This window comes from Cheilinus undulatus, linkage group 3 (assembly GCF_018320785.1).
Source record: "Cheilinus undulatus linkage group 3, ASM1832078v1, whole genome shotgun sequence".
Classification (NCBI taxonomy): Eukaryota; Metazoa; Chordata; class Actinopteri; order Labriformes; family Labridae; genus Cheilinus; species Cheilinus undulatus.
The window spans coordinates 26,401,433-26,416,167 of NC_054867.1; the positions used below are offsets into that span (position 1 = coordinate 26,401,433).

Below are 14,735 nucleotides of genomic sequence, written 5' to 3' on the forward strand. Positions count from 1 at the left end.
TTTAATCACAGGTCGGGTTTGGTACACAGGCAGGCAGACAGACAAGGCAGAGGTATCCAAAACGTGAGGCAAAAGGCAAGATCAATAAACAAACAGGGTCAGATTACACTTGATAATGCAACTAAAAAACGAGTGCTGGAGTGTGACTGTGAAGTGCAACGAACTGGCGACAAGACAGAGTGAGACAAGAGGTAACATACAAGAGGTGATGGGGAGTAATTGGACACAGGTGTGGGAAGGCACAATCAGGAGCAGGTGCACACATGATGGGGACGACAACACAAACAGGACACAAACCTGCAACAGAGACAGGGGTGGGTGATTTTCAAAATAAAACAGGAATACAAGACATGAAACATGATGAATAGATAAACAGATACTTAACAGATATGACAATGGAAGAGAATAATATGTAAAGGGTATGAAATGTCAAAGTAAAGATCAAATATGGGGTGTCACAAGGATCAATATATGGGTCACTACTTTTTATTCCTTATGTAAATGATTTTGTAAATTCATCTAATATCTTACACAAAGTAATATTTGCTGATGATACAGATTTATTTTGTTGTAGAAATTCAGATCATCTTCAAAATATTATAAACAATATAAACAACATTTAACATGTAAACAGTGAGATAAACAGTAGAGCTATTGAGAGGTTTACACTTACAATGTTTCTGGGGGTTCATATTGATGAGGACCTGAATTTTAAGAGACACATTGATGAACAGACAAAGAAATGATCTCTAAATACTGTATGTTGGCCTTTTTTTTTCAAGCTAAGATATTTTCTTCCACTTGAATCTCTTCTAACTCTGTAAAGTTCTCTATTTTAGCCACACATTGTAATGTTGTATGGTGTAATGCATGTCCTAATTATGTTGATAAATTACAAATCCTACAAAAGAAAGTTGTATGAGCCATATCATGGTTGAAACAAAATACTCTCTCTTTTTTATAACCTCAAACTTCTGCAGCTTACTGAATGTGACACTTTTAAAATTCTTGTATAATGTATGAGCTTGTATAATGTACGAGTATAAAGTACGAGCATCTCCTAATAGATTAGAAACGTAAGCTGAAATGTACAAGCCTATACCTGCAAAGGTCCACAAATACGGAACAAGCCTCAAATAACAACAGATAACAGCTGTTACTAAAACAAGTTCAACCTTAAAACTCCAAGGATCTCAGATCACTTTTAATAGCTTTCAATATGAAAAATAAACTCCAGTTAATTCAAATTGCTATTTTCTAAGTTCTGTTGTCTACATATACTGTAGCAGTGTAACATTCAGGATCCTTAGAGTAAATTTTAGGGTCTTGAGTTAATATTTCGAATGCTGGTATAATTATATTTATAATTGTTTATACTATGTATTATTATGTATGTTATTTGTTAATTGTATAATCATGTCTGGGCCCCTATCTACAAGCTTAGCTTCTGGGGAGTCCCATTTAACAAATGAGTTTTTATGCATTGATATGATGGATTGTGTTGTATTTTTGTTGGTTTTGTGAATAAATGCATTGATTGGTTGGTTTATTGGTAGATTGATTGAATGAATGAAAGAGTGAATGATTGAATATGTTCCGATAAAGCTGGGACGGAACAAGACAAGAATGGGAAAGTTGTGAAATGTTAAAACAACACCGGAAACATTCCACAGTTGGTAACAGGTGATAGTATCATGGTTGAGTTTTAAAGGTCCACTCCTAAAAGGCTCACAGTCAATGATGGCACAACGTTCTTAATGTTTTGAATGAATTTGCAGGCCAGCATTCCTTGAACAACATTCTTCAACATGCAGTTGCAAGGAATTAAGGGATTTCACCATTCATAGTCCATAATATCATGGAAAGATTCAGGGAGTCTGGAGAAATCTCTGAACACGGACAAATGGACATATTTCTGTGATAGATATTACCATGGGGGCTTGGAAAACAATTTGGAAAACCATTGTAAGTTAGCACAATATGTGACAGTATGTCATCTACAAATGTAAGATAAGACTCTACCATGCAAAGAAAAAAAAAATTATGGACATCAATGAGACACGCTGCTGACTTCATTGGGTTTAAGCTAATCTGAGATGGACTGACCTAAAGTGGAAAAGTATGCTTTGGTCTGGACCTACTCCAAATACTACATTATTTTGAAAGCTGTACTGTAAAAAATCAAAGTTTTGTATTTTTTATGCTACTTAATATTTGTATGTTTTGAATTGAGGAATACACACTCCAGAACAATCATTATTCTGTGCATTTACCTTTTTAACCAAGCAAGTAGACTTATAATACCATTATGTATTATATCGGTGTATTGTCTAAAATACTCGACACCACACATTACCACCGCATTATTAATGCCGATGTTTGGCATTTAGAATACCATTAGAATCAGCATTTTATTTTAAAGATAATTGATAAAATAGTTAATTCAAAAGTTTGCTGATTTGTTCTCTCTGCAAGGTGTGTCTTCCCCTCTACTCCTCACCTGATGTTCTGCCCTCAGCACTATCTGACTGGCCTGATATCACACAACTACCAGCCTGGGTCGCACTGTCATAGGGAGTGTATGAAATCTCTTTCTGTGCCTGTTGCTACGGTATTTCTCTGTGCTGTTTCTCATGTTTATGAGCAGAGCCAGTGCCTAAATAGTTATTTTTCTTAATTTTTTGACATACAGTTTAACTTTTGTCGCATAAGTAAATTTTGTTTTTCATAACAAATGCATATCGATTCCAAATATTAGATACAGGCCCCATGCACTACTTATAGTTGACATCTGCCCTCATGAAAACAATATCAGTCAACCTCGTTTTTGGAGCAACATATGTTTCATCAACATTATTTCTATTTCAGTAACGTCCCCTTTTATGTCAGTAAGACAGCACAGAGCCACATTTAGAACAAGTTACAACAGCATGGCTTCACAATAAAAGAGCATGGATACCAGATTGGCCTGCATGCAGCCACGACCTGTCACCCATTGAAGAGGTATGATGCATTATGAAGTCCAAAATACGTCAACAGAAACCCCACACTGTTAATCGACTGAGATGTACACAAGTAAGAATGGGAAGGAATTTCACTTTCAATAATGAGTGTCTTAAGTCTACAGATGTTCAAAGAGTGTTGTGGGGAGAAAAACTAATGTAACACATTGTTAAACATGTTCCTGTCTGAACTTTTTTTTTTTAAGTGTTGCAGACATAACATTCAGAATGCACATAAATTAAACAACAACAAAAAGTTCCACAGCTGGAACATGAAATATCTTGTCTTTGTGCTGTATTCAGGTTGGTTAAAATGATTTGCAAATCTCTGTATTTTGTTTTATTCACATTTTACACAATGTCCCATGTTTTCTGACATTGGTGTTTTGAATTAGATTTAAATGGAATAATGAAAGTTCAGAATGCCAGTATCTTGACAATCCTATTCTCATATCTGTTTTTTAGATATAATACCGTAGATAGAGGAAAAGTTAGCTTATCTTGGCACTGACTTGAAACAGAAGAAACAGGCTGCCAAAAGTTCAAATAACGTCAAATAATGTCTTGAATTTCTTCAGCTGAAAACCACAGACAGTAACACAGTTGTTTAGGAAACCTGGACATTACTATTAAAAATACATGTTCATTTTTTAAATTCAATTTTTATACGAGGATGAAAAATTACAAATTATATTTGTTTTAAATGTGCATCCAACTTGGTGTTGGCAGTCTGATAGGTTGAAAAACCTGTGAGTTAAAACTACAGGTGTAGCTTAGTGTAAATAGCCTATTGAGTAAAAGAAATTAGTTAGTGCAGCAAAGTGCAACTGTCCCCAAAAGTACAGTAAATCTAGAGTAAATGAAACCTTATATCATTGAAAGACTCTCCATTAAGCTCACCTGAAAACACCTGCCTTGCCCTCGACGACTTTCCGTGCTTTCGTCTAAAATGTACCATTATGAAAATCTAAACCCTTAAACAGCTGGTCAAATCATATAGAGTTCCCAACACTGTTAGAAATGATTTGTCCCTCCCGTGGCTGATCTTTGACTTCTCTGTGAGAGTGGGCGGGGTGAAAGCGTACTTAAAACCAGTTTGGTCCCCTTGGCTTTCCGTAGATCACGGCCTGGGCGTCGGCAGTTTACTCACCGCTGCCTCTGCGTAGGAAATTAACACCCAAACACTTCACCAGGGAGCGCGGAGGTGGCTGTTATATAAAAGAAAGTCAATATAAAATATTAAGAGATGCATTCAGTCACTCTGGACGGTTCGCCTAAAAAGCGGACGTTATCTCGGGCAATAAGCGAGGACGAGTCTCTCCGCAGCTTCATTAAAGAGGTGGGCGCAGAAATCACGGCGTCATTTGTTTTTGTTTAGAGCTTAAGCTAGCACTGTGCCTTTTGCTGTCGTATAAAGCAGTGTTGGATTAGTTTTACAATCAACTTTATATAGGGTTTCGGTGTGGAGGTAAGCTATTTTGTTAACAGCTTTCGACGAGTCAACAGACAGAGGTACTCGTTTTTTCTCAGGCCGTCGATGGCTGCTGTTTACTTCCCCATTATTATTAGCTTGTTAGCTTCCTGTGCGTGATGCTATTCACTACCTGTGATGTTTTGTCTCCTTAATTAGTCCGAGAGCTCAGCCAGGCGTCTGACACGGAGTGACAGCCGAGCAGGCACCCTGAAGAGGAGGACTGACAGCCAGGTAGGAGGACACGACACGAGAACGAGCCCAGAGCAAACACCTGTACATGATAATCAGCTGTGGCTAATCAAACACGCATATACTACATCGAATCCAAGTATTAAGCCGTGTGCTAAGTCTTTAGTTTTATGTGCTGTAATTGATGCTACTTTTGGCCATATGTTTTCCCACTGTCTGCAGTAAATTGACAGCTAATTAACAATGTAAATAAGAAAGATGTACGTGCACTGTTAAAACGAGTGATTCCCAATGTTCTGGCTTTTCATTCCTCACTAAAAATAAATGTCTGTTTCCAGAACCTGATAATACAGTGGTTAGGATTCAATGTTTTGTGACCTATAAAACAAGCCCAGCCTTGTTTGAATGAAAAAACATAAATGTGCTTTATACATTGAAATGCTCCATTGGTTTAAACCTTTCTATCGTCAAAATGATTAAATGAACAACTTATACATAGCCCTTGCACTTTGTGCCTCACTTTGCACCCAGATTATGTGGTATTTACAAAAGAGGAGCTGAACACACCCTAAATGCACTTTAGACCACACAGTATAGATTGTTTAAGATGGACCCAGTTTCACGTATCTCTCTGCCATGTAATGTTTTTTTTTTATTTCATCGAATAAATAAAACATGGAGACAATTTCATGATTGAGTAAAATCCTATTGAGCTTCACCAAACTCTGCAACCTTGCAAGGAATGTAACATGTGTTGCTCTTACAAATATTTTTTTGTACTTGACCCCATCTTGTGTTTTGGGAGCTGTTATCTGACAAGTTGTCTGTCTCCACCATGTTTACATGAAGTCACGTCTTCTGATAACTGTGATTATGGTGCACCAAAATCTGTTCTCATCACATTCAGTGACTCTGGTAAATGAACTACTTTCAGGTGAAGTAAGATACAAAGGGTCTGCTGGCTGTGTTGGTGCTCAGAGTTAAGTTTCTATCAACACATGTCTCAAAAGTTCTCAGCAGGGTAGAGTTAATGTGATTAAATGAGTAAGTATGATTTGAAAAAAATGTGTATATATATAAATATAGCTTAAAGTAACAGTGAGAGAGTCATACTAATACTACACCTTATTTTCCTTTCAAAACTTGAGTACAACCTGTTCTACTGTAATGTAATGTACCTGTCATGGCTCTTGAATAATCCAGTTTTACAACTCTGCAGCATGTGGCTCCTTGTAAAGCTCCCTATGATTTAATTTTTGGACTACCTCTGGCATTTTTTGCAAATTAATTTGTTTCTTAATATGTCATAGTTACTTTTAGTAACTGAAAATAATGGCTCCAAAGGACCCTTAACCCTCTAATATATTGTTGTCCTTGTTTATCTGATGTAAACTTTCTCTTTTTCAAACAGACAGACCAGGACCTCCTCATGGGCCTCCCTGAAATGGTGAGTGTTTCCTCCTGTTCAGACAAAGACAATTTCTGTCCTGTACATGATTCTGTATGTATAAACGGATAACTGCAGTGATACTCATTCCTTTGCATATGGAGGGGATTGTCATGCTTCCAGATGAGTCCTCCCACTGATACCTCTGAGAGCCAAACATTTCCCCTCCCACTGACTGGCCTGTGCTGGTACCTCTAAAGTTGCCTACGCTGATTTCCAACTGTGCTTGTGTTGTAGCTGGAGCTGCAGGCCAGCTATGACGAGGTGGTGCAGGAGCTGCGTGGGCTGGAGGTAGAGCGAGAGGCTCTTTTGTTCCAGGTGGACGTCCTGCAGGACACACTTGAGGGTGTTGAGGAGCTGCTAGCTGAGGCACAGAGGGAAGCTGGAGAAGCGAACATGGTACGATCAGAGCTCAACAAAACAAATGGCTGATTCTCAGTGTTTAGTGAGTATTATATTGTGCCCAAATGATACTTCGGTCTCACTATGAGTGTTGTAGAGGCGTAGTGGACGTAAGAAGTGATCTTCCTTTTTTGCCGGCTTCAGACATAGTAACAGAAGTGTTAAAGAGGAGAGAATGGGATCAGCAGAGCCAGTGGGAGAGCACAGAGCTCTGTATGTGTGCATGTCTTACTGTGTGTATGTGGAGCTCCTGTTGTGTTGTGCTCTCTCAAACTCCTTTGGTGCTGTAACGCAGAATGAGCTATCAGACACTGACAAATATGCCGTCATGACTTCAATACGAATATCTTAATGCGTTAGGATTGCAGAGCGTTGTTACAGTACTGTTATGAAAAGGCTTCCTTAGAACAACACTTCAGCTTCATGATGATGTCCATTAGTGGCCATAATCTCTCATGAGGAGTTTGTTTTCAGTTTCTTGCTGTAACAAAGAATGACACAAAGAAGCTGCTGGTCCTGTCATAATGCCATCTCTCTCTGCATCTGTAGGAGTTGGAGCGAGAGCGGGAGGCCAAGAGAAAACTGGAGAGCATGGTGTGCTCTCTAATGCAAGAGGTGGAGAGATTAAAGGAGGTAATGTGACATTTTGAAAGAGAGCATTACGTAACGTTAGAGAGGCACAGGGTTTTTTGAATGTATAAAGAGGTACAGTCTTACTGAAACTGTTACATAACAGTTAAGAATGTAGAAAATAGAGATGATGCATGTTTAGTTGAGTTTTTCTGAGCTAGTTCCCATCATTATCTGCTGAACTATGCTAATAAGTAACTAAATCACTGGAAGGTATTTCATGCACTTTTGTGTTACATACAGTCTGTCAGTATGTGCACAAAGACAGGAAGAGTTAAAGCAAATCAGTACATATTGAGTTCTGTACAAAAAAAATCAAAATATACCATTTTCCATCCATTATTTCATATTGATATGTGTTTGACAGTAGTGGAAGCTGAATGTAGACTTCGGTGAGTCCCAAGGTGAAAATGCACTAAACTTAGCAATGCAGGTGAGAAGAGAGGATTTTCTCTAAAGACATTGGAAATACAGTTATAGACATCTAAATCAGCTGTATGATTAAGGCTTATCAGCCTCTAGGATAAGGGTCTGTGTCCACTAACGATATCAGTAATGTTACGTTGTGGTGAAATACCACAGAAAAACATTTGATCTCTAAATACACTGCCTGGCCAAAAAAAAAGTCACCACCTGGATTTAACTAAGCAAATAGGTACGAGCCTCCTATTGGATAATTACTGCATGGGCGATTATCTTTCAGCTGGCAACAAGTTATTTAACCACAGATGATGCAATGAGTAACTTCTCATTTCTTAAACAACCATGTCGAAAGACACATCCTGTGTCGTGGAAAAGATGTTAGTCTGTTTAAGAAGGGTCAAATCATTGGCATGCATCAAGCAGAGAAACATTTAAGGAGATTGCAGAAACTACTAAAATTGGGTTAAGAACTGTCCAATGCATTATTAAAAACTGGAAGGATAGTGGGGAACCATCGTCTTCCAGGAAGCAATGTGGTCGGAAAGCAATCCTGAATGATTGTGATCGGTGATCACTTAAACATTTGGCCAAATCAAATCGAAGAAAAACAACAGTAGAACTCAGGGGTATGTTTAATAGTGAAAATAAGAGCATTTCCACACGCACAATGCGAGGGAACTCAAGGGATTGGGACTGAACAGCTGTGTAGAAACCACTAATCAGTAAGGCTAACCAGAAAAAAAGGCTTCAGCTTGCTAGGGAGCATAAAGATTGGACTCTGGAGGAATGGAAGAAGGTCATGTAGTCTGATGAGTCCAGATTTACCCTGTTCCAGAGTGATGGGTGCATCAGGGTAAGAAGAGAGGCAGGTGAAGTGATGCACCCATCATGCCTAGTGCCTGTTGTACAAGCCTGTGGGGGCAGTGCTATGATCTGGGGTTGCTGCAGTTGGTCAGGTCTAGGTTCAGCAACATTATGTGCCCAAAGAATGAGGTCAGCTGACTACCTGAATATACTGAATGACCAGGATATTCCATCAATGGATTTTTTCTTCCCTAATGGCACGGGCATATTCCAAGATGACAATGCCAGGATTCATCGGGCTCAAATTGTGAAAGAGTGGTTCAGGGAGCATGAGACATCATTTTCACACATGGATTGGCCACCACAGAGTCCAGACCTTAATCCCATTGAGAATCTTTGGGATGTGCTGGAGAAGGCTTTGCGCAGTGGTCAGACTCTCCCATCATTAATACAAGATCTTGGTGAAAAATTAATGCAACACTGGATGGAAATAAATCTTGTGACATTGCAGAAGCTTATCGAAACAATGCCACAGCAAGTGCTGTAATCAAAGCTAAAGGCGGTCCAACGAAATATTAGAGTGTGTGACCTTTTTTTGGTGGCGACTTTATTTTTGGCCAGGAAGTGTACATTTTATATCAAACAAATGTGATTTACATATCAGAGAGTGTTGTTAGCCAAACAATGAGACTTTAATAGAGACTGTGTGTGCAAGTGCAATGTTTAGGGGAATATAAGTTTTTCAGTTGCAGTTGGTTGTTATTACCTCTGCCAAGGAGGTTATGTAATCAGGTGGGTTTGTTCGTTTGTTAGTTTGTTAGTGACATAACTCAAAAAGTTGTGGACAGATTTTGATGAAATGTTCAGAAAATGTCTCAAATGGCATAAGGAAGAACTGATTAGATTTTGGGACTGATCCAGATCACCGTCTGGATCCAGGAATTTTTTAAAGGATTCTGTACTCTTGGGAGATATGGCTAAAAGGGGAGGTCTGCGCTGTTACCACTTTACACCAGGAGATGGCGGACATGAGTAACTTCAATCCCACTAGCAGTTTTTGGGTGTGTTTCTATTCTAAGTTTTGGAGTTTATAGAGTTTGAAAGATGCACGCCTGGTCGAGGAGACGAGTCGGAGCGTGACAGAGAGACAGAGCAAATTGTAGCGAGAATACTCACAATGCTGGGAGGAATAGAGGAATATTCACCCTCTGCCATGACTTTCAGTCATCCGGTGAGACCATGGGTGCATCTGTTGGCACCCATAGCGAAGCTAATGCTTTGCCTCACCTTGTTTCCACCCCACCAGGGAGGGAGTAACTGGCAATTGCCGTGGTGGGGGGGCACATGAGGACAGATCCAGGAATTTTTTGAAGGGTTTTTCACTATTGGGAGATATGGCTAATGGCAGAGGTCTGCGCTCTCCAAGTGCTTTTCTAGTTTGAGCTTATTATAACTAAAATTCTTGTTGCTACATGTTCCTATTGCGTGGGTTAAAAGTACTTGGAAGCTCCTGACTCAGAAGGTGTGTTCATAACAGGCTGTGTTCACAAGACTTATGTTAACATGCTGGGTTAGTTCTGAATTTCACTCTAGGATATTTGATGGCAGTAGACCACAGTGAAGAGTTTTGTAGTTTGTCTGAAAAAGGACCTGTGACTTTGGGAAAGAGAACTTGTGAGATAATCTATTTAGTCTCTGTTTTATTTAATTGACTTGTTTGTGTTTGTTTACCTACCATGCATAAGTGAAGAAATGCACAGAGACCAAATACTTACATATATATCGTATTCACATACAGTCCATGTGCATGAAATGTGCTTAAGTCTGTGTGTTTGTAGAATCTTTGAGCTCAAGGCCAAATGTAAACAATGCATTAACATCCTTTTTACTTCCTTAAATGGAATTCTCACTGTCCAAGCCCCTGAGCCTGGTGGAACTAAAGAGCATTCAGAAAGTATTCAGACCCCCTTCCTTTTTTTAAATTTTGATATGTTGCAATCTGACTGTACATAAAACAATTCATTTTTATTCTCATTAATCTTCACTCAGTAGCCCATCATAACAAAGTGAAAACAGATATTAGAAATGTTTTGCAAATTTATGAAAAATAGAAAAAAAAAACTAAAATGTCGCATTGATGAAAGTATTAAGATCATACGCAAAAAGAAAAAAAAAGTCTAGTTCAGGTTCCTCCAACTTCTTGTGTCTTTGCAAAGATGTTTCTACACCTTGATTGGAGTCCACCTGCGGTAAATCAAATTGATTATCTTCTTCTCAAAATACATAAAAGCCCACCTGGCTTTTTATTAGACTTTTTTGTAAACTCCAAGTGGACTTTCATGCATTTTGCACTGAGGAGAGTCTTCCATCTAGCCACTCTGCCATAAGCCTAGATCAGTAGAGGGCTGCAGTGATGGTTCCCCTTCTGGAACTTTGTCCCATCTCCACACAGGATTTTTGGAGCTCAGCCAGAGTGACTATCAGGTGCTTTGTTGTCTCTCTTATTAAGGACCTTCTCCCTTGATTGCTCAGTTTGGCCAGACAGCCAGCTCTTGGAGGAGTCCTGGTCATGCCAAACTTCTTCCAATTGAGAATTATGGAGGCCGCTCTGCTTTTAGGAACTGTCAGTGCAAACAGAATTTTTTTGTTACCTGATGGCTTGGTTTTTGTTCTGATATGCATTCTCAGCTGTGAGGACTTGTACAGATTGGTGTCTGCCTTTCCAAATCATGTCCAATCAGTTTAATTTACCACAGGTGGACTCAGGTAAAGGTGTAGAAACATCTCAGCAAAGATCCAGAAAAATCAGAGGCAACTGAGCTAAATTTAATGTATTTTTGCATAGGGTCTGAATACTGATGTAAATATAATTTTACTTTTTTAATTTTATTTTTTGGCTGTATCATCAGGCTTCAACATAAGAAAACAAGAAAAAAATGAAAGGGGTCTGAATACTTTCTGAATGCAATATATAAAATTAATACTGAGTGTTAAATGTTGTAAAAGCTATGCGATAAAGATCCAAAGGACTGAAAAATATTTAAGAGAGGGTACAAATAATGAAAACTATGAAACGTGTTTAAAGTTATTTATTTGGTCAATGTACTAAAACTGTATCTGCTACTCTTTTAGGTTTTACAAAGCCAGGGTTTAGCTCAGGTATCCAGTAAAAACAAAAGTTCAAACTGCTGAGATGAAAATGGGCCTTTAGAAAAAAAAAAAAAAAAAACGTTCAGACCATCAAAGATAGTCTGTCCTTGTTCTGTTAGTATAAATTCTATCAGGCTGAGGAAAGGAAAGCCTAAAATTCTTTATTTCTTAAACTTAAAATATCAAAAGTTTCAGCATTTTCAGAAATTGAAACAATCTTTGAAAGATTTTTTTTCAGGGGAACTAAAACCAAGCAAGTTCCATTAAATCACTAAAGTGTAATTTAAAAGATTAAGTTCCACAGAGTAATGTGTCTTTATTTTTAAAGAAAGATTTTTGATTAAAAATATGAAATACAGCTGCTTTATTTGATCTAATAGTGAACGGTAATATCCTCTAAACTACAAAATCGTTTTTTTGCAGGAAGGAAAAAACGAATTGCCTGCTCCACCGAACACACACGGAAGTGACGATGAGCCGACAAGACGAGGACGCCAAATGGAATATGAGGACAAAGGCGTGACGGAGGCCTCCTCTCTGAAAGAATCCTGCAGCGGTGACAGCAAAAGTGGAGTGACAGAGGAAGAAGGAAGCACCCCGACAAAGCTGAAGAAGATGATCAGTAAGCCCCTTGCTCACATGCCCTCTTTGGCTCTAGACCAGCTGATCTCTGAAGATGGAGTCCTGAGGAGGCCTTACGAAAACGGGGTGGAAGACAGACGAGATCCTTCTCCGGACAGAAACGACTCTGACAGCACAAGTGCCTATGAGGACGCTTCGGCCGAGACTCCGGAGCAGGACCGGATGTTTCCAGGTGACAATTTGGAGCTTCCTCATGATTCCGAGAATACCGAGAAGGATTTGACAGTCGACTGCCAGCCTGACGACCCCAAAAACTCTGAACACTGCTCGGTGTCTTAACTTATCAGTTTGATCAGCTACAAGGAGAAATGTCAGAGGTAAATAATTTCACATCATTTTGTTTTCCTTTAAAGCGCTTTGATTCACAGTTTACATGGACCAGATTCTTAGAGCGGGCCAAAAGAAACAGTCTTAGCTGTTAACTGTAGCTCTGAGGAGTACTAAAACAACACTTTTCCCATTATGACAATCGATTAATCATTTAGTCATCCTTAAATTACAATGCCAAACTTAGCTTTTTCTTGGTTTTATATGTATGTCAAGTCCTGGACTTCAGGCATTGTTTAATGACCTTTTATTACTAAATGATTATTAGTAAACACTGTTGGCAGCTTGACTTATGATGAAAAGGAGTACAATTAGATCTAGCTGTCATTTTTACAATTTTAATTTTTAAGTTCAAAACTAAGGAACTCAGGATCCAGGCGGTTTACTAGCTGTCAACTCAAGACTACTTAAAATTAATTGCCAATAGTTCCTCTTTTCTCTTTAGTACCTATCATATTTTCTTTCTTTTTTAAGTATGGATAAATGTAGAAATCACTCATTTTTTTAATTTGATTGTTTACCTTTTTAGTAGCCCTCTAACAAGGTAACTCTTAACTAGACACAAATCAGGATTTATCTGTGTTCAAAACACGGTAAGTGCAAAAAAGTACAGCTCACATATAGACAACATAAGATGAAGTTTGGAGTTAAGAGAGGCAGAGGAAACCTGTAAGATAGATTTTGGGTTATGGGAACATGCCATGTATTTGATGCCTGATTTTTATTTTGTAGCTCTTAAGTAAATGGCCCTTTTTCCTGTTTTTGTTTTGAATTTGGGAAATTAATTTGGCTGCATTTGCACTTTTTGAAGTTCTTGTATCGTGACATAAATTTGTCAGATTACATCAGAAACAACATTCCCTTTACAACCAAACATGTCGGCGATGGCTGAGCAGCTTTCCTGCTGCAGGCTGTATCTGCTCTGCCTGCACAGTTTTTACTGTATGTTTGCACATTCGCAGAGAAACTTTCTGAAACAAGTCTCTAAATGCTGTACTCACTTTGTATTTAATGGCAATGTTTTATGATTATTTTTTACAATGTTACATTTCCTTTTTTAAGCTTGAAAGAAGAATCAGACCCTTTCACCTCATTTGAACAGATTGCATGAGCACCGAAGAATGTAAAACATTTCCAATCTGAAGATGAATCAATCTGTCATTTTTTTTTTCGTGTTTTTGCACGCAGATCTTTGTTTGGAGACAGTGTCATTTCCTAAGTTTTAGCAGCTTTATTATAGATTTGAAATTATAAGGGAACATATCATACTGGCTATATAAATTTGACACCTCTAAGGGAAATCAGTTTTAATCACTGAAAACAAAATGGAATATTGAAGATAGAAGTTGTTCAGTTGCTGCATTTAGTTGCATGTTATTTTGTGGGTTTTAGGCAGAATATGAACGTTTGCATTGACTCATTTATCTTTTTATGTAACATTTGTTACACTAGGTGACTGCTACTGAAGTCCTGATACTGTAGTGCTGAGTGCTTTGCAGCCAGGGTTTGAAATTTCAGGTCATTTACACCAACGCTACAGGGCGTTCATACGTGAACACCCACAATCATTCATCAAGTCTTTTTTTTCATTCACTGTTCATTTCATTTTTCTGTCACATCAAATGTTACACATCACTTTTAAACTTTCCTTATTTCGCATTTTCATTGATTTTTATTTGAATTTTAGCACAGCATTGGATTTTTACTTTGTTTTTATTTTCTTTACATTTCACGTTCACACAACAATGCAAAAATAAAGTTCTTACTGTAGTTTGATGCCTTTAAGGGGTCTACTTATTTTTGACATGTCTTAAGCTTTGTATGAAACGTTCACGTGTGACTGTAGACGACACAGGTTTATACTTGTAATTTAAATGACATTGCAGACATATCAAAGTAAAGAGTGAATAATGAACTCTCTGTCTTTTGTTTTCTTTTCTTTTCTTTGGAAAAAAATATTTTAAGGATTTCTTACAAGGGTTCTCAGTAACTTGTGTTTAAGGAAATCCGACTGTAGTTTTCAGGTAAGTATGAGTGAAGAGTAAAGTACCGTTTAAAATCAAGTGTACCAGAATAAAACAAATCAAGCATACTGGAAAACACTGACATTATTTGACCAGCAGATGGCGGAGTACGCCAATTTACTTTTTAGCTTTCTATCATTTTAGCTGTTTGTCAGAGTTCAGTCACATTTTTTTGTGCCAACTTTATCATAAACATGCACTTTAACTCGGCTCGGTTTATT

The 14,735-nt window shown here is 38.1% G+C and overlaps 1 protein-coding gene across 3 annotated transcripts; it reads left to right on the top strand.

The window, feature by feature from the left end:
- Positions 1-4,133: 4,133 nt before the first annotated feature.
- Positions 4,134-14,405, top strand: si:ch1073-456m8.1 (leucine-rich repeat flightless-interacting protein 1). Of its 3 annotated transcripts, XM_041782735.1 has the most exons (7): positions 4,134-4,341; positions 4,633-4,707; positions 6,077-6,112; positions 6,350-6,511; positions 7,064-7,147; positions 11,945-12,480; positions 13,553-14,405. In XM_041782735.1, the coding sequence occupies exons 1-6, from the start codon at positions 4,249-4,251 to the stop codon at positions 12,440-12,442; spliced, it is 948 nt and encodes a 315-aa protein (XP_041638669.1). In that variant the 5' UTR covers positions 4,134-4,248; the 3' UTR covers positions 12,443-12,480; positions 13,553-14,405. The 3 variants fall into 3 exon arrangements, with proteins under 3 accessions (XP_041638669.1, XP_041638668.1, XP_041638670.1); XM_041782734.1 differs by having other exon boundaries at positions 11,945-14,405; XM_041782736.1 differs by lacking the exon at positions 4,134-4,341 and adding an exon at positions 4,361-4,470 and having other exon boundaries at positions 11,945-14,405.
- Positions 14,406-14,735: the final 330 nt, after the last annotated feature.